Source organism: Crinia signifera, chromosome 3, assembly GCF_055691185.1.
Source record: "Crinia signifera chromosome 3, ASM5569118v1, whole genome shotgun sequence".
NCBI lineage: Eukaryota > Metazoa > Chordata > Amphibia > Anura > Myobatrachidae > Crinia > Crinia signifera.
The window spans coordinates 5415333-5438472 of record NC_139219.1 but is presented as its reverse complement, the minus strand read 5'-3'; the positions used below and the strand labels follow the sequence as shown (position 1 = coordinate 5438472).

Here is a 23140-nt window from a genome sequence, read left to right as displayed (position 1 = left end):
CCGTCTGTCTGGACATGACCATAAAATGCTGGGCGTTCCAAGCGTGTGAAGGGCGTTTGCACATGCGCAAAACATCGAACGGGGTAGAAAATTCGGCCAGCACAGATCGGTTCTGAATCACCCCAAAAGTACCAGCCAATCATCTCCTGGCTGTGTTTGACAAATGGTGCTAGTTGGTTAGTGCTTTATCTCTATTAAAGCTTAGTAAATAGTCCCCACGCCCAAATTCCCTAACTAATATAAAATAATATTTGTAACGCTGCCAATATTTACCCACGGTATTAGTCGTGATCTCAATTATTATTAAACTCTTGAAATATCTATAGCTGCTAATAAAGTCTGTTTGTTGCAAATAATACACATTGTATTATGGGTAAGATCCCTTATAGCGCACTAGATGCATAAATTAATTATTAATATTATTATTCACTATTATTATTATTAGCCTGTAAAATTATTAATTTCATTTTTCCTCTTTTCCTTGACAACAAACGGGAGATCTATATGCAGAAGGATTTGTGCAGCGGTTACATATATACATAATCCGGCTATTGTTTTATAAACCTAAATAAAATCTAAGGGAAATAATTGTGAGAGACAAATAAAGGGAGAGAAATTAGCAAGGTCAACAGATTCCTACACATGTCGTTGTTATCCGTGGAATGTGATGTAGTAGTAAATAGATAACTAATTAAATTGGAAAAAGCCTCAGGTGTTTCAATAGTTCTTTCCCAAAGAACTTCAATCTTCAAAGGTTTTAAAGAACCCATTAACCTGGATCAATAGGAAAAATGGAAACAGCGAAGGCCTCATCATCGTAGGCCATTAAATGCCCAGGACGCCTTTGGGATGGGAGATAGAGATCTCTTTCAGCCGACTGCTCATTACTCTACCTGCGGATCAAATAGGAAATAAGGGCGTCCCTTCCTTATATGAAGCGCAAAGTATTCTCCTGTCATTCCAGCTGACACAGCGCACAGAATGAGCCCCTCCGCTCCCTTCGTCCGGAAGTCCACCTTAATACCTGTGATATATAAAGAGGGAAGCGCTGTTATAATGACCAATCATCCTGATCGCAAATACTCAGATCACTGACTAATTATCAGATACTGGGACAATAACTTCTCTACAGTATATGTACAGTATTCATACTTTCTGTATACATGCTGAAAAAAACAAGTTCTATTTTATCTAATTGGAAATGTCAGAGAGAAAAAATTAGTTATTAACTTCAGAGATATTATTTATTTATTTACAGTGTCTTATATAGAGCAGCAGATTCCATTACAGTGTCTTATATACAGATGGAGCTGGCCTTGTCTTTGCAGGGGATGGCAAGAATCGCCCGCCGCCATCCCCCGCCCGCTGCCATCTGCTCTACGAAAGGGGATGCGCGCGCGTCCCCGTTCCGACGGCGCTTCCCCCGGGGCCCCGCCGGCTTGTCGGCAGTCACCCCCCCCCCCAACCCTGTCCGTCCACCTGAAGCAGAGACGGAAGCGTCGCCCGGAAACTGAGACACGCATGCGCGAGAGTCAGATGGAGCGCCGGGCTGCTGGCGCATCGCCAGCGGAGACAGTCTGGCGATTCGCCAGCAGGAGGGAGCCCGGCTCCATCTGTAGCACAGCAGATTCCATTACAGCGTCTTATATAGCGCAGCAGATTCCGTTACAGTGTCTTATATAGCGCAGCAGATTCCATTACACTGTCTTATATAGCGCAGAAGATTCCTTCACAGTGTCTTATATAGCGCAGCAGATTCCATTACAGTGTCTTATATAGCGCAGCAGATTCCGTTATAGTGTCTTATATAGCGCACACAGACTCCAGTACAGTGTCTTATATAGCGCAGTAGCTTCCGTTACAGCATCTTATATAGCGCAGCAGATTCCGTTACAGTGTCTTATATAGAGCAGCAGATTTCATTACAGTGTCTTATATAGCGCAGCAGATTCCATTGCAGTGTCTTATATAGCGTGGGAGATTCTGTTACAGTGTCTTATATAGTGCAGCAGATTCCGTTACAGTGTTTTATATAGCGCAGCAGATTCCGTTACAGCGTCTTATATAGCGCAGCAGATTCCGTTACAGTGTCTTATATAGTGCAGCAGATTCCGTTACAGCGTCTTATATAGCGCAGCAGATTCCGTTACAGCGTCTTATATAGCGCAGCAGATTCCATTACAGGGTCTTATATAGCGCAGCAGATTCCGTTACAGCGTCTTATATAGCGCAGCAGATTCCGTTACAGTGTCTTATATAGCGCAGCAGATACTGTTATAGTGTCTTATATAGCGCAGCAGATTCCGTTACAGCGTCTTATATAGCGCAGCAGATTCCGTTACAGTGTCTTATATAGCGCAGCAGATTCCGTTACAGCGTCTTATATAGCGCAGCAGATTCCGTTACAGTGTCTTATACAGTATAGCGCAGCAGATTCCGTTACAGCGTCTTATATAGCGCAGCAGATTCCGTTACAGTGTCTTATATAGCGCAGCAGATTCCGTTACAGTGTCTTATATAGCGCAGCAGATTCCATTACAGGGTCTTATATAGCGCAGCAGATTCCGTTACAGCGTCTTATATAGCGCAGCAGATTCCGTTACAGTGTCTTATATAGCGCAGCAGATACTGTTATAGTGTCTTATATAGCGCAGCAGATTCCGTTACAGTGTCTTATATAACGCAGCAGATTCCGTTACAGTGTCTTATATAGCGCAGCAGATTCCGTTACAGTGTCTTATATAGCGCAGCAGATTCCGTTGCGCTTGACAATGGTAGACAGTGATAAAACAGACAGACTTGGAGGTAAGAGGGCCCTGCTGAAAGCTTACAATCTATAGGGACATAGGAAGGATACACAAGGACAGGCACCAGTAATAGCATAGCTTATAGGTCCAGAAGGGAAGCTATATAATACATAAGTGCCTCAGAGGGTTATGTGCGCGGTATATAAATATGATAGGCTTGCCTGAAGAGGTGAGTTTTCAGGGAACACTTGAGAGTTTGGAGACTGGTGGAGAGTCTTATTGTGCATGGAAGGGCATTCCATAGGATGGGAGCAGCCCGATGAAAGTCCTGTAATAGTGAATGGGAGCTGGTGATCCGTGCAGAAGAGAGACGCAAATCTTGTGCAGAGCGGAGTGGTCATAAGATGGGAGATATTGTGTGATAAGTACAGAGATATAAGCTGGTGCAGTATGGGTAATAGCTTTATATGCGAGTAGTGCGCACTGTCTTTTGTGCGCATCATTTGATGGTTGGCGAGGCGAGAGATACGGCACCGGGTGGCGGGTGAGGCAATTCAGTGGGCGGCACTCTGGGACTCGGTAAGCTGTGAGCTACGCCTACAGCGACTTAATATACTGTACATTGAAGTGGCAAAGGTCATGGCATGGGAGAGGTGCCCAGTATGGCGCAGGAGTCCCCTGTAGCCCAGGGAAGTGACATTGGTTCCCCTAGTGGAAAGGTGACCTCTGGACAGCATGATGCTGACCTCTGGATAGCTTCCCACAGATCCCTCATAATGGCAGGTGCAGAATCTGGGGCACGAAACCTTATGTCCTATAAATGCTCGATTTGGGTCATGTAGGGCGTACATGGTGGCCACACCATTCATCAGAAGTCTCCGGAATGTTCCTAGAACCAATTCAGGACAACTTTAGCCCAATGACAATGTGCTGCTGGAATATTCCATCGTTGTGGTGGTACACTGTACATAGAGTTAGTCCCCCAATATGTGATTTGAGCCAGTGTTGCTTGTCTGTTACCATGGACAGTTCTAGCAAGAGACCCCAGGTACCACCCACAATGCACAGCGTATCACCACCTGGTGGGTGGTAATGCGCTGTGCATGGTGGGTGGTAATGCGCTGTGCATGGTGGGTGGTAATGCGCTGTGCATGGTGGGTAGTAATGCGCTGTGCATGGTGGGTAGTAATGCGCTGTGCATGGTGGGTGGTAATACGCTGTGCATGGTGGGTGGTAATGCGCAGTGCATGGTGGGTGGTAATGCGCTGTGCATGGTGGGTGGTAATGCGCTGCCCATGGTGGGTGGTAATACGCTGTGCATGGTGGGTGGTAATGCGCTGTGCATGGTGGGTGGTAATGCGCTGTGCATGGTGGGTGGTAATACGCTGCCCATGGTGGGTGGTAATGCGCAGTCCATGGTGGGTGGTATTACGCTGTGCATGGTGGGTAGTAATGCACTGTCCATTGTGGGTAGTAATGTCCTGTGCATGGTGGGTGGTAATGCGCAGTGCATGGTGGGTGGTAATGCGCTGTGCATGGTGGGTGGTAATGCGCTGTGCATGGTGGGTGGTAATGCGCTGTGCATGGTGGGTGGTAATGCGCTGTGCATGGTGGGTGGTAATACGCTGTGCATGGTGGGTGGTAATGCGCAGTGCATGGTGGGTGGTAATGCGCTGTGCATGGTGGGTGGTAATGCGCTGCCCATGGTGGGTGGTAATACGCTGTGCATGGTGGGTGGTAATGCGCTGTGCATGGTGGGTGGTAATGCGCTGTGCATGGTGGGTGGTAATACGCTGCCCATGGTGGGTGGTAATGCGCAGTCCATGGTGGGTGGTATTACGCTGTGCATGGTGGGTAGTAATGCACTGTCCATGGTGGGTAGTAATGTCCTGTGCATGGTGGGTGGTAATGCGCAGTGCATGGTGGGTGGTAATGCGCTGTGCATGGTGGGTGGTAATGCGCTGTGCATGGTGGGTGGTAATGCGCTGTGCATGGTGGGTGGTAATGCGCTGTGCATGGTGGGTGGTAATACGCTGTGCATGGTGGGTGGTAATGCGCAGTGCATGGTGGGTGGTAATGCGCTGGGCATGGTGGGTGGTAATGCGCTGCCCATGGTGGGTGGTAATACGCTGTGCATGGTGGGTGGTAATGCGCTGTGCATGGTGGGTGGTAATGCGCTGTGCATGGTGGGTGGTAATACGCTGCCCATGGTGGGTGGTAATGCGCAGTCCATGGTGGGTGGTATTACGCTGTGCATGGTGGGTAGTAATGCACTGTCCATGGTGGGTAGTAATGTCCTGTGCATGGTGGGTGGTAATGCGCAGTGCATGGTGGGTGGTAATGCGCTGTGCATGGTGGGTGGTAATGCGCTGTGCATGGTGGGTGGTAATGCGCTGTGCATGGTGGGTGGTAATGCGCTGTGCATGGTGGGTGGTAATGCGCTGTGCATGGTGGGTGGTAATGCGCTGTGCATGGTGGGTGGTAATACGCTGCCCATGGTGGGTGGTAATGCGCAGTCCATGGTGGGTGGTATTACGCTGTGCATGGTGGGTAGTAATGCACTGTCCATGGTGGGTAGTAATGTCCTGTGCATGGTGGGTGGTAATGCGCTGTGCATGGTGGGTGGTTATACGATTTAGAATTGGGGTAATTTTTACCATCCTTAATGGGTAGTTCCCTGCATTATCTCCTATGATTGATATGTCCGACTGTAGATATATATATATTTTCCCTTTTTGGTGTATTGTGCGTAATACAAGCTGCAGCGATGCATGGTATATAAGACAATAACCGTATTAATTGCATGTTTGTTTTTCTTTAAATTGCCTGGATGTTCCGTGTTGTCTATGTGCAGGAACACTGCGAGCCGACAATGCCTCGTTCTCTCAAATGAAGTAATTTACTAAAGAGTAGAACTTATTGATTTTCAGCTGGAAGGCAGAGTTTCTGCAGAAATCCGAGCGATGCTGTGAATACAGTGGTCTCATTCCAAGATCTAAATCCACAGAGACAAATCATTCATTATCACAGTCAATACATCTATGAACAGTCCCTAAGAACATCCCCATTGTGATAAAATAGACACAAACTCTACTTTGTATATTCTGGTTCATCGCTGTTGGTGCGGGCAATACGGCAGCAGAGTCCGGACTACCTGTGCTGTAATGGTTCCGTATCCTCCGCCATAGGCAGGTGCAGGGGAGGGATTCCTGAGAGCCCTCTCCAGACCAGGCTGATGGGGTAAAACATACACAGCCGTTTCTCGCTCCTCCTCTCCACAGCCTGAGCGGGTTCCCAATAACAATCCTATTTAGCCCCGCCTCCTCACTCTTATTGGTCCCTCCATCTACCAGCCTCTCCCACTGGACCTCCGCTCCTTCCCACTTCCCAGTGCCACTCCTTTGTGGGGATATTTACTTACATAGGAGTTCTATAGAAGATGGGATGTTGCCCATGGCAACCAATCAATTCTACTTCTTGTTTATTTAACACCTTCTAGAAGATAATAGAGATCTCCCATCTTAGTAAATTTACCCCTTAGTTTCTGTTCTCTCCAATCTCCCTCTTTGACCATATGCTTCCCTTTAGTATATACCTATTACCTTCACCCTCCCCCCAAGGCTGCTATCTCAAACGGTAGAATGGACACCCTTGTCCTCCCCTGCTCCCCTCTGTCCACCAACAAATCTGCCTTATCCCTACCCAAATAGTGCACGTTCCAAGCTCTCACCTCCTCCATCACCCAATTCCTGTAACCTCTCTGCTCCCTTCTGCTTCCACCTCTGTACTCTATCCTCTCCTCCCTTCCTACTCCTTGACCCTCTCCATTGCCTCACGTCCCCTCCATTGCCTCTCCAACCTCCTAGAATGTTCCACTCCTCTGGAACCCACTCCTGCTCTCACTTGGACCATCCACTGGTTTACAGAGCTTCAAATGTGTCCTAAAATATATATAATATAGCCTACCATCCGTCCTCCTAACCCACCAGCGTCTACTCCCAACGACTCTCCCACCCTGTACCTCTCCTTCTATTTCCTCATCCACCACTTGCAGAAGTTTGTGCTGAACCTCCAACCCGAGGTCCTAGGTCCCGAGTCACCACCTCTGTCTTCTGTCCTCCATCAGTTATTCTGGTTTATTTGCTCAGTCTGCAGACAGGACAATTATGCGACTAAAGGTGCCCATAAAAGGTACAATATTTCTGGGCATTTTGAATTAGATCGCATTGGATCGTATCGCATGCATTGCACCGGGCACCTTGAATAAATAATAAATAAAGTGTATTATTCCAGTTAAATATGGAAGCATGTGATTGGCTGTGAGCAGGAGCGGATTGACCATAGACCTGTTAGAGGCAGTTCCAGCGCTCATGCAACAGCCTCCTAACAGCGTGTCCCGGATGTTGCCAGGCAATCAAGAGACGCCGCCGCGTCAGCACGCTCAGACCTCCGGCGGGCCTCACTAAGTGCCCAGGATCTTCTGCACGGCCACCTCCTCCTCTGCCGCAGCGGTTGCCTAGGTGACGGGTAACGCCAGGCCGCCGTGCGGAGGAACAAGTGCAGCGCTCAGCTGCGCTGCCTTGATTACAGCAGCGGCAGCAGATTATTGGTCACGGGTCTTATATAAACTTCCTGGGCAGGCCGGTCAGACGCCGGTTATAGTTCTGTGTCCAGAGTGTTCCCGGTTCCTGGAGTCTTGCTGTTGTCTCTGATCCAGCCTGGTTCCCTGCCTATCCAGAAGTGTCATCCCTGTATTCCAGTGTTCCTATCCTGGTTATCCTGCGTGCCAGTACCTTGTTGTTCCTGCTTCCCTGCTGTTTCCACCGTGCAGATAAGTTGGGGATTTACCCATCATTATATTACTGGCAGATCATTGTTTCGTGCTTATAACATCTTATGTGTATTGTTACACCGGTATTGCTCATAACATCCTCTGTGTATTATTACATTGGTATTGCTTATAACATCCTCTGGGGTAGATTTATTACTAGGCGATCAGGGGAATCTGCACTATCCCCGTGCGTTATAGCAGGGGATAGCGCTTCCCCTGATCTATCACACCCGCCGAGCGTTTACTCTAACGCCGGCGGTGTGGGGCAGGAGGCATAGCGCAGGGGCGATATTTTGCACTGCGCCCCTGCCTCCTGCCAGATTTATGAACGGTCAGCTGCAGGCGGCGATGCCCTATACCTAACAGCAGGGACAGCGCTGTCCCTGCTGCTGGCGCTGAGCTGCGCTGGGATCTCGCGAGACTAGCGAGATCCCGCGCATGCGCAGTGAGCCGGCGGGGGGGGGGGAGGAGACATCGCTCTCCAGGAGGGACATCGCCGGAGGGGGGAGTTAGTGCTCCCCGACTCCGGCGGCAAGATCTTAATAGATCTTGTCGGTGTCCCCTCCTGCTTCGCCTCGCTAATGAGGCGAAGCAGGAACTGTTATAGCGGCGTGATAGGCGCCGCTATAATAAATCTACCCCTCTGTGTATTGTTACACTGGTATTGCTCATAACATCCTCTGTGTATTGTTACATTTGGTATTGCTTAATAGATCCCTGTGTATTGTTACACCAGCTTTGCCCAAAGGGACCGTCACCTCCCAGGGGCACATCAGGCTCCCTAGTCAGTTGGGGGATTGGTGCCCCGCTACTTTCCTGTCTGAGTTAGTCTGTCCTCTTGTTCCTGGTCAGTCTCCGGGGATAAGTTGTCATCACATAACTCCCGCCTGTAACGGAGTCTGGGCGGACCTAATTCACCCTTACAGCCGGGACGGGTACAGGCGAAGCCTAGCTCTAGCACTTATCCGTGGACACTTGGCCAGGACTATAGAGTTAGGGGGCGGGGCCACCGATACCATCATAACAAGACCATACAGGGAAGATTCCCGGTAGGCCGATGCACCAGCTCACGGGTATAGTGATGTATTAATCCAGCCTACAGCATTGGCACTGTGGGAGAGGAGAGCCAGGTGGGGGTGGAGCATGTGGGCGGGCAGCTGCAGCACTGGTGCTGTGGGAGAGGAGAGCCAGGTGGGGGCGGAGCATGTGGGCGGGCAGCTGCAGCATTGGCACTGTGGGAGAGGAGAGCCAGGTGGGGGTGGAGCATGTGGGTGGGCAGCTGCAGCACTGGTGCTGTGGGTGGGGTGACCAACTTTCCAAAGGGCCAACCCGGGACAGGGGGTCGCGGGCTCGACAAACACCCCCCCCCCCCAGGAAAGTCGGGGGTTAGGGGGCAGCAGCCCTCCAAATTTTTGGGGGGATATGAAGTACTTTTAGCGTAGGCTATATAGTATATAATGGGATATCCATTCCTAATCCCAGGACTTGCCCTATACTAAGGCCCTTAGTATAGGGCTACTGGCTAGGCCTGGAATTGGGAATCCATTATATACTGACTAATGCATCCTGATCCGATCCAGACAGTCCAGAGTCCAGACCAGTGCAAAAACTTTCAGCATAGCCCCCTTAGTCAGTATAATAGGGGTAGACTCTCAGAGTCAGACTCACCCGGCCGCATATACAAAGCAGCGCACACGGGCAGGGGGCACACTCAGCCGCACACCGTCGCAGACTCCAGCAGCCATCGGGTCACCGCCGCCGCGCCTTCAGTATGTCACCTCAGGCCAGGGGGTTACCAGCAGGCAGCAGCAGCTCATTAACGCCGCACTCCCAGTAATGCTGCCTGACCGCACCCACCCTGGCTTGTTGCACAGCATTACTGGGAGTGTGGGAGGGGACGCGGTCACACGGTGGCCGAACTAACCAATGATGGGGATGTGGCGGTGCACACCGCGTAACAGCTTCCCCTCCCACACTCCCAGTCTAATGCTGTGCAGGAGAGCTGCCCGTCACAACCAACAATTTTTATTTAGTTAAAACGGGACTTTCCGCGTCCCGGGCTGGGTTTGGCCGGGACGCGGGATTTAGGAGGTCAAAATCAGGACAGTCCCGGGCAAACCGGGACGGTTGGTCACTCTAGCTGTGGGAAAGGAGAGCCAGTTGGGGGTGGAGCATGTGGGCGGGCAGCTGCAGCACTAGACATTGTAATCAATGTACATAGCCACAGCACTAAGGGCCTGATTCAGACCTGCATGAACATGCCGTCCGTATGAAGACAGCCAGGGAATGCTAGCCTTTGCTAGCTGTTTGCAGGGTGATTGACAGCCGTTTTAGGGGTAACCATGAATTTTCTGGGAGTGCCAGCAGTGGCCTCCTTCTCCCCGGCCATCGCAGCGACAGGGAGGTGTTGGTTCTCCGCTCCCAGGGCATACAGTATGTGCTTTGTGCCTGGCACAGTTGTCACCCCCATAGTAACGGCCTGGGTACAATGAATCTCATGGTCTCCAAAGAGAAGTTAAAACGTAAACGTCTGCTGCTGACACGTCTGTAATTACAGCACGAAACTCCCAGCATGATATTTATTCTCCACAGCGATTTGTAGCTAATGCAGTTCCTGCTCGGCTTCAGGCTGAGTGACGCTCAGTGTACACAGCGGACCCTTGCGCCCTGGGGGGGGGGGGGGTGGCGCTCAGTGTACACAGATGACCCTTGTGCCCTGGGGGGGTGACGCTCAGTGTACACAGCGGACCCTTGTGCCCTGGGGGGTGGCGCTCATTGTACACAGCGGACCCTTGCACCCTGAGGGGGTGGCGCTCAGTGTACACAGCGGACCCTTGCGCCCTGGGGGGTGACGCTCAGTGTACACAGTGGACCCTTGCGCCCTGGGGGGGTGACGCTCAGTGTACACAGCGGACCCTTGCGCCCTGGGGGGGTGACGCTCAGTGTACACAGCGGACCCTTGCGCCCTGGGGGGGTGGCGCTCAGTGTACACAGCGGACCCTTGCACCCTGGGGGGGGGGGGTGACGCTCAGTGTACACAGCGGACCCTTGCGCCCTGGGGGGGTGACGCTCAGTGTACACAGCGGACCCTTGCGCCCTGGGGGGGTGACGCTCAGTGTACACAGCGGACCCTTGCGCCCTGGGGGGGTGACGCTCAGTGTACACAGCGGACCCTTGCACCCTGGGGGGGGGGTGGCGCTCAGTGTACACAGCGGACCCTTGCGCCCTGGGGGGGTGACGCTCAGTGTACACAGCGGACCCTTGCGCCCTGAGGGGGGTGGCGTTCAGTGTACACAGCGGACCCTTGCGCCCTGGGGGGGTGACGCTCAGTGTACACAGCGGACCCTTGCGCCCTGGGGGGGGTGACGCTCAGTGTACACAGCGGACCCTTGCGCCCTGGGGGGGTGATGCTCAGTGTACACAGCGGACCCTTGCGCCCTGGGGGGGTGATGCTCAGTGTACACAGCGGACCCTTGCGCCCTGGGGGGGTGACGCTCAGTGTACACAGCGGACCCTTGCGCCCTGGGGGGGTGACGCTCAGTGTACACAGCGGACCCTTGCGCCCTGAGGGGGGTGGCGTTCAGTGTACACAGCGGACCCTTGCGCCCTGGGGGGGTGACGCTCAGTGTACACAGCGGACCCTTGCGCCCTGGGGGGGGTGACGCTCAGTGTACACAGCGGACCCTTGCGCCCTGAGGGGGGTGGCGTTCAGTGTACACAGCGGACCCTTGCGCCCTGGGGAGGTGACGCTCAGTGTACACAGCGGACCCTTGCGCCCTGGGGGGGTGGCGCTCAGTGTACACAGCGGACCCTTGCGCCCTGGGGGGGTGATGCTCAGTGTACACAGCGGACCCTTGCGCCCTGGGGGGGTGACGCTCAGTGTACACAGCGGACCTTTGCGCCCAGGGGGGGGGTGACGCTCAGTGTACACAGCAGACCCTTGCGCCCTGGGGGGGGGGTGGACCATATACTCTTATCACTACGCTATTATCCATATCATGTATCCATTGGGGTGACCCGGGAAGAGCGGTACGTGTCCCTGTCAGGTATCCCAGTGATGGGAAGTGCGCTCACTTTATCTCCGAGCTGGATCTGGGCTATTCCTGAGCACGCAGGATACTGAGAATTCCCCTGGCAAATGACAAAACTATTATAAACATCTTGTGGCGCTCAGTGCCCGGGGGCAGGCCCGGCCAGGAGTGTGCGATGACAGGATGGCGTGCAGGTCACCTCTTCTGCCTATTATGATAAGTCAGTGTGACCTATAACTAGAGGTTTGGTATTTTGTATGCAGGCCCAGTGACGGTGGCTGTAATTGGGGCGACTCTTGTGCTGCCATTTAGGCAACATCCTGGCCGTATTCTGACGGCTCTGAACGTTGGCTGTAAACTCTGGTTACAATGTTGTCAATGTCTATTGTCTTCAGCTCGTCGCCTGTTGCTTTCATTGTTAGCGGTTTTCTCGCCACGCCGAGCGACACGTGAGATTTAGCAGCGTGGTTACAAATTCACTGGTATCTAATATTCCATAACCCGGTATGAACCATTTAGCTTGCGTCTGATGTTATATGAATGTAATCCCTTCTGGGGTTACAAAGTGGGGAGAACGGGGGGGGGGGGGGGGGGGGGGATTACAGTGCCTTCAGTAGAGAGGACGGCTTCAGCCAATGAGCTTGCCCCGTTCTTTTTAATGGAGAATGACCAGAAATGACCATTACAGTGGGAATGTGTTAGCAGTGAGTTTGTCAATCTCTTGTTTTGCAAAGACCATTGATGCAACAGACCAACGCGCCCAGATTGCAGGATTGTGGAAGTAACAGATTGGACCCCACACTTTGTATTCGATATTTATCGAAAAGATCAAAACCTATTAACTTTTATGCAGGAAAAATTACCGTCATCAATGTTGGGTTTCCATTGAAACAGAGACCGACAGATAGTAGCAACACGATGCCTACACTGTATGTGTCGGCTGCCGGCAGTATTGGAAACACTTGAAGACCCTTTTATTCCGAGCTTAAGCTTTAGATCTGGGAAAAGTCTCTGATCTCCCAAACCTCCGACAGACAATGGGGTCATGCACAGATCCATCTTCTCAGTGAGGACTGGGAGACAGGACAATGCACAGCGGGAAACTTCGGGATTCAGTGACGGGGAGATGCACCAAGTCTTGGAGGGACATAAGATGAAGAGAAGTATTTACAATGACAGAAGATGAATCCAGGGCTAAATATACAATTAACCAATCAGCTCCTGCCTAACATTTTTCAAACACAGCCTGTGACATGGCAGGTAGGAGCTGATTGGCTGTCTGTTTATCACTCTCCATTTTATCACTTTTGAAGCTTAGTGCATCTGGCCCCCAGTGATCTATGAGATATGGTAAGAGATAAGATGTGTGGCCGTGTAGGAGAGTTCTACCTGTGAGGCAGGAGTGGAGGGCTGAAAGGTAAACGACCAGTAAAGGGGACAAATATCAATGTCAGCATCAGTAGCGCACATGGGGGATGGGGGGGGGGGGGGGGGGGGCGAGTACCCAGTGCCATGCGCTAGCCCAGGGAGGCAGAGGGAGATCTGGGAGGTGAATGTGTGGCTCAAGGATTGGTGTAGGAAAGAGGGATTCGTGTTCATGGAACACTGGGCAGACTTCTCGGTCAGGCGCCATCTTTTTTGCCATGATGGATTGCACCTGAATAAGGAGGGGTCTGCGGTGCTGGGGGGAAGGATGGTTAGAACCGAGGGTTGGAGGAGATTTTTAACTAGGCTATGGGGGGGGGGGGGGGGGTAGCTAGATACTATGGGACCTGTAGTGAGTAGTGAGAATAGTAGGATTGGGGGTAAGGATCAAATTGAGGGAGGAGAAGGGGGAGGACAGGTTACAGGCAATGTCCGGGGTACTAATAAGGGTAATATCGTGGGTAATTCCCAGGGTACGTCAGGGGGGAAACCCTCCACAGAGCCCTCCGTTTCCCGTGAACCGCCGCTTGGCAGGGGGTCCGTAGGTCAAATGATGCGATCGGGTCATTTTAGCGCTGAACCCCACAGTGCAGTGCCTGAAATATCGGCATTGCATGGCGGGCGTCTGGCTAAAATGACACACTCACTCTAGCCATGCCCCCAAACAGGTCAGCCCCGCCCTCACACTGCCCCTTTTTGCTCCCGGTGATGGCCCTGCCCCCCTGCCTCGCAATGCATCCCTCTCCCGGAGAGGTCAGCCAGAAAGTCGGCAAGTATGACATACTGTACACACACATACATAACACAACACCCAAATACACTACACACACAGAAAAATAGTACCACACACAAACAGGGCCGCTGACAGGGGGGTGGCAGGGGTACAGCTGTCCCGGGCCCCGGGCCTCTGGAGGGGCCCGGGCAGCTGCCCACAGTGGCACGGCACCACCACCCCCACAAAATGCATCACTCACCCGGCAGCCAGGCACGCACAATACACAGTGCAGCCTGCAGAGCGCCGAGCCTAGGATACAGAGGGGCTCGGCACTCTGCAGGCTGCACTGTGCAGTGAGTGTTCCGAGTCCCGACTCCCAATATGAAGGAGGGAGAAGATGCTGCGCTGCCGCTGCTTGAGCCTGTGAGATGTTGTGCACCGCCTGGTATGTAATAGTAATTGGGGGGGTGCCGCTGGGGGCCCGGGCTGAAGGTCAGGAGTGGATGTGGAATTCATCAACACACACAAGCTATCAACTCAGGAGCGGTGTGTTTAATACAACCCCACCACACCTGATGTCATTCTTGTCATTGAATATCAATGCAAACACATTTTAACATTATGGTGGAGGTTTTAACAAATGACAATCTTGGGCCTCTGTCACAGCATAAGATGACCCTTTACACCAATTTTGGAAATAAAAAAACCCCAAGGTTATCCCGGGCAACGCCGGGCGAGTCAGCTAGTAAATAAATAAACATGCGCAAGAGTGAAACGCAATGTGGCCGGAGCATGACTGACAGGAACCTGGCGTTTGGTGGTTGTACAGTAACTAATCGCAGTGGCGTAACTACTGTAAGGCAGCCCCAGCTGCCGCTTGGGGGAGCAAGCCACAGTGGGGTCTATGTGGGCGCAGCGTGGGCGAGACGATGGCAGAGATGACAAATCCCACCACTGATTCAATTGACTGTACACAGAGCCGGCTATCGGCTACTGTGTACAGGATCGGCGTGTTGGGGCGGCCTGGGATGCGTCGGAGCCAAGGGAATCAGCAGTGTCTGCTGGTCTCTCTTCCTCTCTCCTGCTTCAGCTTCTCTGTTATGCGTGTGACATCATCACGTCACCTGCTGGGGAAACACGCTGGAGAGGAGCCCGGGGGGGGGGGGCACAAACTTTTTGGCAGGGGGGAGCAAAATTTGGTACTTGTGAGTTATCCGGGCGCCCGATGTGGTCATCGCATGCCATTATAATAAGGCATACGATGCGATGCGATGCGACGCGTTTTGCCATCGCGTCGCATCGCGTCGCATCGTATGCCTTATTGTATGGTATGAGATGCGACGCGACGCGATGTTAACACTTCCCGCCCATTTTTAAACCCGCCCTCTGGCACATCTGGCAGAAAATCAGTGTGAGGTAGTTTCCAGAGGAGAGAGCAAGTGATTTACAGAGAGAGATAGTGTTTTACAACGTTGGTGTATATTTGTGAGGTGAATTATAGGACATTTGCCCCAATATTGCCCCATTTGGTCCCTTACACCTGCCCCATTTTGGCCCTTACACCATTATTCCCAAAATGGCTTTGGTTGATGGCATCTTCAGCCTCCCAAAAACTGAGGAAGAGACAGTCGTATTCCTGCAGGAGAAAGGGCTGCTCCCATTGACTGCCACATGCCCAAATGGCCACCCTATGCGCCTGTCCCTGAAAGAGCGCAAATGGCGCTGCTACATTAAAAGTTGCAGCAAAAAACAGAGTCTGCGGGCCTCCCTATTCTATCCTGGGTGCAGGCTCCCATTCATGACTATCCTGCGCTTCATCTATTGCTGGTGCGATGAACTGACGTCAATAGAGTTCTGTGCTAAGAATTTAAAGCTATGCAACAAAAGCACCATTTTTTATAACGCCTTGATGCGGGAGGCATGCCAATGTGACTTGATGGCACAGCCTCAACGGCAGATTGGAGGCCCAGGGCAAATGGTGGAGGTTGACGAAACACTGTTTGTGAAGCGCAAAGCCAATGTTGGCAGAGTACTCCCACAGCAGTGGGTGTTCGGAGGAGTGTGCCGGAGGACAGGGGACTGTTTCATGGTCGCAGTTGCCAAGCGAGATGCACCCACTCTCCTCGGTGCAATTGTGGAGCACGTGGCACCTGGCAGCACCATCGTCAGTGATTGCTGGCGCGCCTACCAAACTACTGAACTGGAGCGGGCTGGTTACAGCCACTTGCGGGTCAATCATCGGTTTAATTTTGTAGACCCAGAGACTGGTGCACACACCCAGAACATTGAGAGACTGTGGGGTTGTGCAAAATGGCGCAACAAACGCCAGCGGGGCACAGCCCGCCATCATCTTGATTCCTACATGCAGGAGTTCGTGTGGCGAAAGTGCCTGGCGGGAGACAGCGCATTTGAGCGCATTCTGCATGCGCTCACGTTACTTGATAAATAATGATGTTGATTGATTATTGTGTGCTTTGTGATTGTTTGTTATTCTAATTTATTTCGTTAATATGTTAATTACACAGTTATTCCCTTTAATTCAGTTGTCCTTAATGTGTCAGATATGCATGATATTGATGAATGATATTGGATGCTCACAGCCACTCCACTATCAACGTGAACCCGAAGCGTGGCGAGCGCAGCGAGCCCGCGAGGGGCGGCGGTACGCGTCCTCCGACCTTTTCATGCCCTACTATCCACTAGGGCGTGGAGTGAGAATATAATAGTGTGGCGAGCGCAGCGAGCCACCGAGCCCGAAGCGTGGCGAGCGCAGCGAGCCCCGCGAGGGGACACGGATACCTTCACAGGTAAGCGCGTCCCTTCGCGGGCTTACCAGGTTTCCACGTCGCCATGGACACCTGGGAAGCCCGCGAAGGGACGCGCTTACCTGTGAAGGTATCCGTGTCCCCTCGCGGGGCTCGCTGCGCTCGCCACGCTTCGGGCTCGGTGGCTCGCTGCGCTCGCCACACTATTATATTCTCACTCCACGCCCTAGTGGATAGTAGGGCATGAAAAGGTCGGAGGACGCGTACCGCCGCCCCTCGCGGGCTCGCTGCGCTCGCCACGCTTCGGGTTCACGTTGATAGTGGAGTGGCGTTAACAATGGGGATGGGACTGACATTGTGTCACTTTTTGTGACACTTTCTTGGGGGTTTTGCACTGCTAAAATCGGGTGCTATCGCATCGCATCGCATGCCATGTGGTTAACATGCGATGCGACGTGATCACTTTACATGGTACCCGATGTAAAATCGTGTTCGGGTGGTCATCTCGTCGCGTCGCATCGCATGCCATTTGGTTAACATACGATGCGACGCGATGCGAAATCGGGTTCGGGTGGTCATCTCGTCGCGTCGCATCGCATGCCATTTGGCTAAGATACGATGCCATGCAATGCGACGCGATGCGTATACGACCAAAAATCGGGCGCCCGGATAACTCACAAGTACCCAAAATTTATAGTTATGCCACTGACTGATCGTTTTCTAGGAGAGGTTGGAAAAGCACAGGCGTGCACAGGAATTATAAGTATGGGTCTGTGACATCAGCGCCAGATCCGATCAGCCGGTGCCAGTCGCAGATTAGTGGAGGGGTCACTGTACGGACTGTAAAATCCTTTTGATGGTTTGTGATTTGCGTATGGATCTGCAAGGAATAGTGCTGGGATGGGGAACCTTCGGCCCACCAGCTGTTGTTGAACTACACATCCCAGCATGCCCTGCACCAGTTTTAGCATATCAAATAGCAAACCTGTAGCAGGGCATGCTGGGATGTGTAGTTCAACAACATCTGGAGGGCGGAAGGTTCCCCATCCCTGTAATAGTGATCAGAGATCCATTCGCAGATCTGCACGTGTCGGGTTTTCTTTCTGTCTGGGCGACGTCTATCTACACGCAGTGATCGGCTACTTCACACATCAGCTGTAAGGTCTGAATTAGGCCCAATAGCCACTTTGCATTACTCCCAATGTGCATTATATTACAGTGCATTTACTAATACACATAGAGAATCCCTTTTCCGTAGATCCGTTATCCATTACCCCTGGAGGTCCCTCGGCGTCCCAGTGTCCATGGTGACCATAGAATCAGTCTTCAGCGGCATCCCCAGTCCCAAGGATGCATTGCGCGTGTGCGCCGGTCATAATGTCACCGGTGCCATCCTTGGAACCTGGGATGCCGCTGAAGACAGATCCGATGGTCGCCATGGACGCCAGGGGACCAGGTAAGTATGTAAATAAAAAAAAAAATATTTCCAAATTCAGATTAATCCTTAACCTAATGAAAAATTACACGACAAAATGGTTGCCCTAATACAGAAGACAGTTTTTTCAGGTATGTTAGAGGAGGCGACGGCCTCCTGTAGCATCTTTAAAAACTGTCTGCTATTAGAGGGGCAGCCATTTTGTCATGTCATTTTTCATTAGAACTGCAGGAGACGAAGCCAGGAGGATATCTGCGGTGCCGGACCAGGAATGCGGCGGCGGTGGCATGCGGAGGGGTAAGGGGGGTGCTTAACTTTAAGCGGGCGGGTGGGGGGGCTATGGGGGGGGCGCAAAAATGTTAGTTACGCCACTGGTAGAGGGTGCAATTGGCAGCACTTAATTACTTTAACTTATAACTTCCCTTCACATTGAAGCCCAGCATCTCCTAACTGAGCCTGTTTCCTCCCTCCACCCCCATTCCATTACTTATACCTGCTCAACATTCATGAACTTAGCAGCTCTTAACATACACAGGATGTGAACCCATCACATGTCGCACTGCAGACAGTCACTCTATTCATGAGCAATCTGACCTCGTAAAGAGAGTCTGCGGGCCTCCCTATTCTATCCTGGGTGCAGGCTCCCATTCATGACTATCCTGCGCTTCATCTATTGCTGGTGCGATGAACTGACGTCAATAGAGTTCTGTGCTAAGAATTTAAAGCTATGCAACAAAAGCACCATTTTTTATAACGCCTTGATGCGGGAGGCATGCCAATGTGACTTGATGGCACAGCCTCAACGGCAGATTGGAGGCCCCAGGGCAAATGGTGGAGGTTGACGAAACACTGTTTGTGAAGCGCAAAGCCAATGTTGGCAGAGTACTCCCACAGCAGTGGGTGTTCGGAGGAGTGTGCCGGAGGACAGGGGACTGTTTCATGGTCGCAGTTGCCAAGCGAGATGCACCCACTCTCCTCGGTGCAATTGTGGAGCACGTGGCACCTGGCAGCACCATCGTCAGTGATTGCTGGCGCGCCTACCAAACTACTGAACTGGAGCGGGCTGGTTACAGCCACTTGCGGGTCAATCATCGGTTTAATTTGTAGACCCAGAGACTGGTGCACACACCCAGAACATTGAGAGACTGTGGGGTTGTGCAAAATGGCGCAACAAACGCCAGCGGGGCACAGCCCGCCATCATCTTGATTTCCTACATGCAGGAGTTCGTGTGGCGAAAGTGCCTGGCGGGAGACAGCGCATTTGAGCGCATTCTGCATGCGCTCACGTTACTTGATAAATAATGATGTTGATTGATTATTGTGTGCTTTGTGATTGTTTGTTATTCTAATTTATTTCGTTAATATGTTAATTACACAGTTATTCCCTTTAATTCAGTTGTCCTTAATGTGTCAGATATGCATGATATTGATGAATGATATTGGATGCTCACAGCCACTCCACTATCAACGTGAACCCGAAGCGTGGCGAGCGCAGCGAGCCCGCGAGGGGCGGCGGTACGCGTCCTCCGACCTTTTCATGCCCTACTATCCACTAGGGCGTGGAGTGAGAATATAATAGTGTGGCGAGCGCAGCGAGCCACCGAGCCCGAAGCGTGGCGAGCGCAGCGAGCCCCGCGAGGGGACACGGATACCTTCACAGGTAAGCGCGTCCCTTCGCGGGCTTACCAGGTTTCCACGTCGCCATGGACACCTGGGAAGCCCGCGAAGGGACGCGCTTACCTGTGAAGGTATCCGTGTCCCCTCGCGGGGCTCGCTGCGCTCGCCACGCTTCGGGCTCGGTGGCTCGCTGCGCTCGCCACACTATTATATTCTCACTCCACGCCCTAGTGGATAGTAGGGCATGAAAAAGGTCGGAGGACGCGTACCGCCGCCCCTCGCGGGCTCGCTGCGCTCGCCACGCTTCGGGTTCACGTTGATAGTGGAGTGGCGTTAACAATGGGGATGGGACTGACATTGTGTCACTTTTTGTGACACTTTCTTGGGGGTTTTGCACTGCTAAAATCGGGTGCTATCGCATCGCATCGCATGCCATGTGGTTAACATGCGATGCGACGTGATCACTTTACATGGTACCCGATGTAAAATCGTGTTCGGGTGGTCATCTCGTCGCGTCGCATCGCATGCCATTTGGTTAACATACGATGCGACGCGATGCGAAATCGGGTTTGGGTGGTCATCTCGTCGCGTCGCATCGCATGCCATTTGGCTAAGATACGATGCCATGCAATGCGACGCGATGCGTATACGACCAAAAATCGGGCGCCCGGATAACTCACAAGTACCCAAAATTTATAGTTATGCCACTGACTGATCGTTTTCTAGGAGAGGTTGGAAAAGCACAGGCGTGCACAGGAATTATAAGTATGGGTCTGTGACATCAGCGCCAGATCCGATCAGCCGGTGCCAGTCGCAGATTAGTGGAGGGGTCACTGTACGGACTGTAAAATCCTTTTGATGGTTTGTGATTTGCGTATGGATCTGCAAGGAATAGTGCTGGGATGGGGAACCTTCGGCCCACCAGCTGTTGTTGAACTACACATCCCAGCATGCCCTGCACCAGTTTTAGCATATCAAATAGCAAACCTGTAGCAGGGCATGCTGGGATGTGTAGTTCAACAACATCTGGAGGGCGGAAGGTTCCCCATCCCTGTAATAGTGATCAGAGATCCATTCGCAGATCTGCACGTGTCGGGTTTTCTTTCTGTCTGGGCGACGTCTATCTACACGCAGTGATCGGCTACTTCACACATCAGCTGTAAGGTCTGAATTAGGCCCAATAGCCACTTTGCATTACTCCCAATGTGCATTATATTACAGTGCATTTACTAATACACATAGAGAATCCCTTTTCCGTAGATCCGTTATCCATTACCCCTGGAGGTCCCTCGGCGTCCCAGTGTCCATGGTGACCATAGAATCAGTCTTCAGCGGCATCCCCAGTCCCAAGGATGCATTGCGCGTGTGCGCCGGTCATAATGTCACCGGTGCCATCCTTGGAACCTGGGATGCCGCTGAAGACAGATCCGATGGTCGCCATGGACGCCAGGGGACCAGGTAAGTATGTAAATAAAAAAAAAAATATTTCCAAATTCAGATTAATCCTTAACCTAATGAAAAATTACACGACAAAATGGTTGCCCTAATACAGAAGACAGTTTTTTCAGGAATGTTAGAGGAGGCGACGGCCTCCTGTAGCATCTTTAAAAACTGTCTGCTATTAGAGGGGCAGCCATTTTGTCATGTCATTTTTCATTAGAACTGCAGGAGACGAAGCCAGGAGGATATCTGCGGTGCCGGACCAGGAATGCGGCGGCGGTGGCATGCGGAGGGGTAAGGGGGGTGCTTAACTTTAAGCGGGCGGGTGGGGGGGCTATGGGGGGGGCGCAAAAATGTTAGTTACGCCACTGGTAGAGGGTGCAATTGGCAGCACTTAATTACTTTAACTTATAACTTCCCTTCACATTGAAGCCCAGCATCTCCTAACTGAGCCTGTTTCCTCCCTCCACCCCCATTCCATTACTTATACCTGCTCAACATTCATGAACTTAGCAGCTCTTAACATACACAGGATGTGAACCCATCACATGTCGCACTGCAGACAGTCACTCTATTCATGAGCAATCTGACCTCGTAAAGAAAGAAGGTTTCAAGCTCATTCTGTACTGAAAAAGATCAGTATTGCAGCCGATCCGATCTATGTAGTGTGGGGCTATAAGGGCTATAAGGGATTGTATATTTGGCTGCACACAGCATAGATTTTGCTCAATTATAATGCTGATTATTTGTTACAATGTACTGTAGTTAATTATTGCATTGCGAGTTGGTCCGATGTTCTCCGATGGTGATAAATCGGCTCCTTAGTTACATCCTGCAAGTGTCCCTGATTTGACGGCAGATGCTTTTTATTTCTATTATATTATTTATTTCTATTATATTTATTCTGAATAGACTCAGCGCCGGGAGGTTTCTTGTGACATCACACCGAGGAGGGGCGTAGAACATGAGGGTCCGCATTACCCTATAGGGGGCTACATTTAGGGCCATTTTCCAAGCACTTGCGCACACAATTCTTCTGCTGCAATAAAACACTGACAAGTACAACGTGACACATAAAATGACAATCCAGGAGTCACCTTACTCGTGACTTAATTAAGACATGAATGATGCCTGAGCGAGCAGAATTTTATGAGAAAAATGGAAAAGCCACAGGTTGTTAACCCCTATTTTATAGTATAATATTTCCTTGCATATTCCAATTATAGCTCTATGGGGGTCATTTATCACCTGAAGGTGCAAGACGCCTGTGATTGCTACTGTCACATTGTATCCGCAGACCGCGCACTGTATAGGAGATGGCAAACTATAAGGTACTGTACAATAGCAGATCCCGCAGGCATGACAATGACAACACAAACATACTGTATCACTTGTGCAATGTGTGGCAGACACGGCATCTCCCCACATGACAGTAATGTGGAGGATCCAGACCAGGTATCGGAGCTGTAGCAGAAGCCAGGTGTGTAATCAGCAGCACCTGTGATCTCCTGATATAAGTGTTTCCAGGGCAGAGGGTAAATGCTCCTGATGTTGGATTATCTGCCCAAGAGTCTGTTCTGTGCTGGATTATCTGTATGCTGCTGTCTGTAACTACGCTTGCCTGTGGAATTAATCTGGTATGCTGCGACCCGCTTCATAAAATAAATATCAAAGTCTTCATTTGAATCCCCGCATATGCGATCCTCGTCACAAATGGTTATTTCTGAATGTCACGGATAAAGGTTCCGCTCATAGCGATGTGACCCAGCAAAGCCTCCGCAGTGGTCCTGGATTTATGACGGACCTTCCCAGGATGACGTCACTTTGCGCCAAAGAACTTTGTTATCTCTTTTTTGTTCTGGGTTGTTTGGAATTTTCGGTAACTTTTGCTTAAATGACGGTCTATTATTTAGTGGTGCGCTTTATACGACCAGACCATTATTCCCACCACTAGTAAAACAAACGGGATATTTTAACTCGAATCCCTTTACCACATAACCCAAATAAGTTCAGTCATGTTTGCATTAATGCTGCATTAATCATGTTGTTGCGTATTAATGAGTATTCAGGCAATGCTAATTACTGTCATAGATTCTGCAGCAGCCCATTAAATATACAAATTACAGAATTAAAG

At 51.2% G+C, this 23140-nt stretch overlaps 1 protein-coding gene across 8 annotated transcripts in view; it reads right to left on the bottom strand.

The window, feature by feature from the left end:
- USH2A (usherin) overlaps positions 1-23140 on the bottom strand; it is a 739769-nt gene that overhangs the window by 460036 nt on the left and 256593 nt on the right. For all 8 annotated transcript variants that reach the window (XM_083175163.1, XM_083175160.1, XM_083175162.1 and 5 more), the window contains exon 21: positions 894-1024. In XM_083175163.1, the coding sequence (XP_083031289.1) occupies positions 894-1024 (131 nt within the window). The remainder of the gene's footprint in view (positions 1-893; positions 1025-23140) is intronic.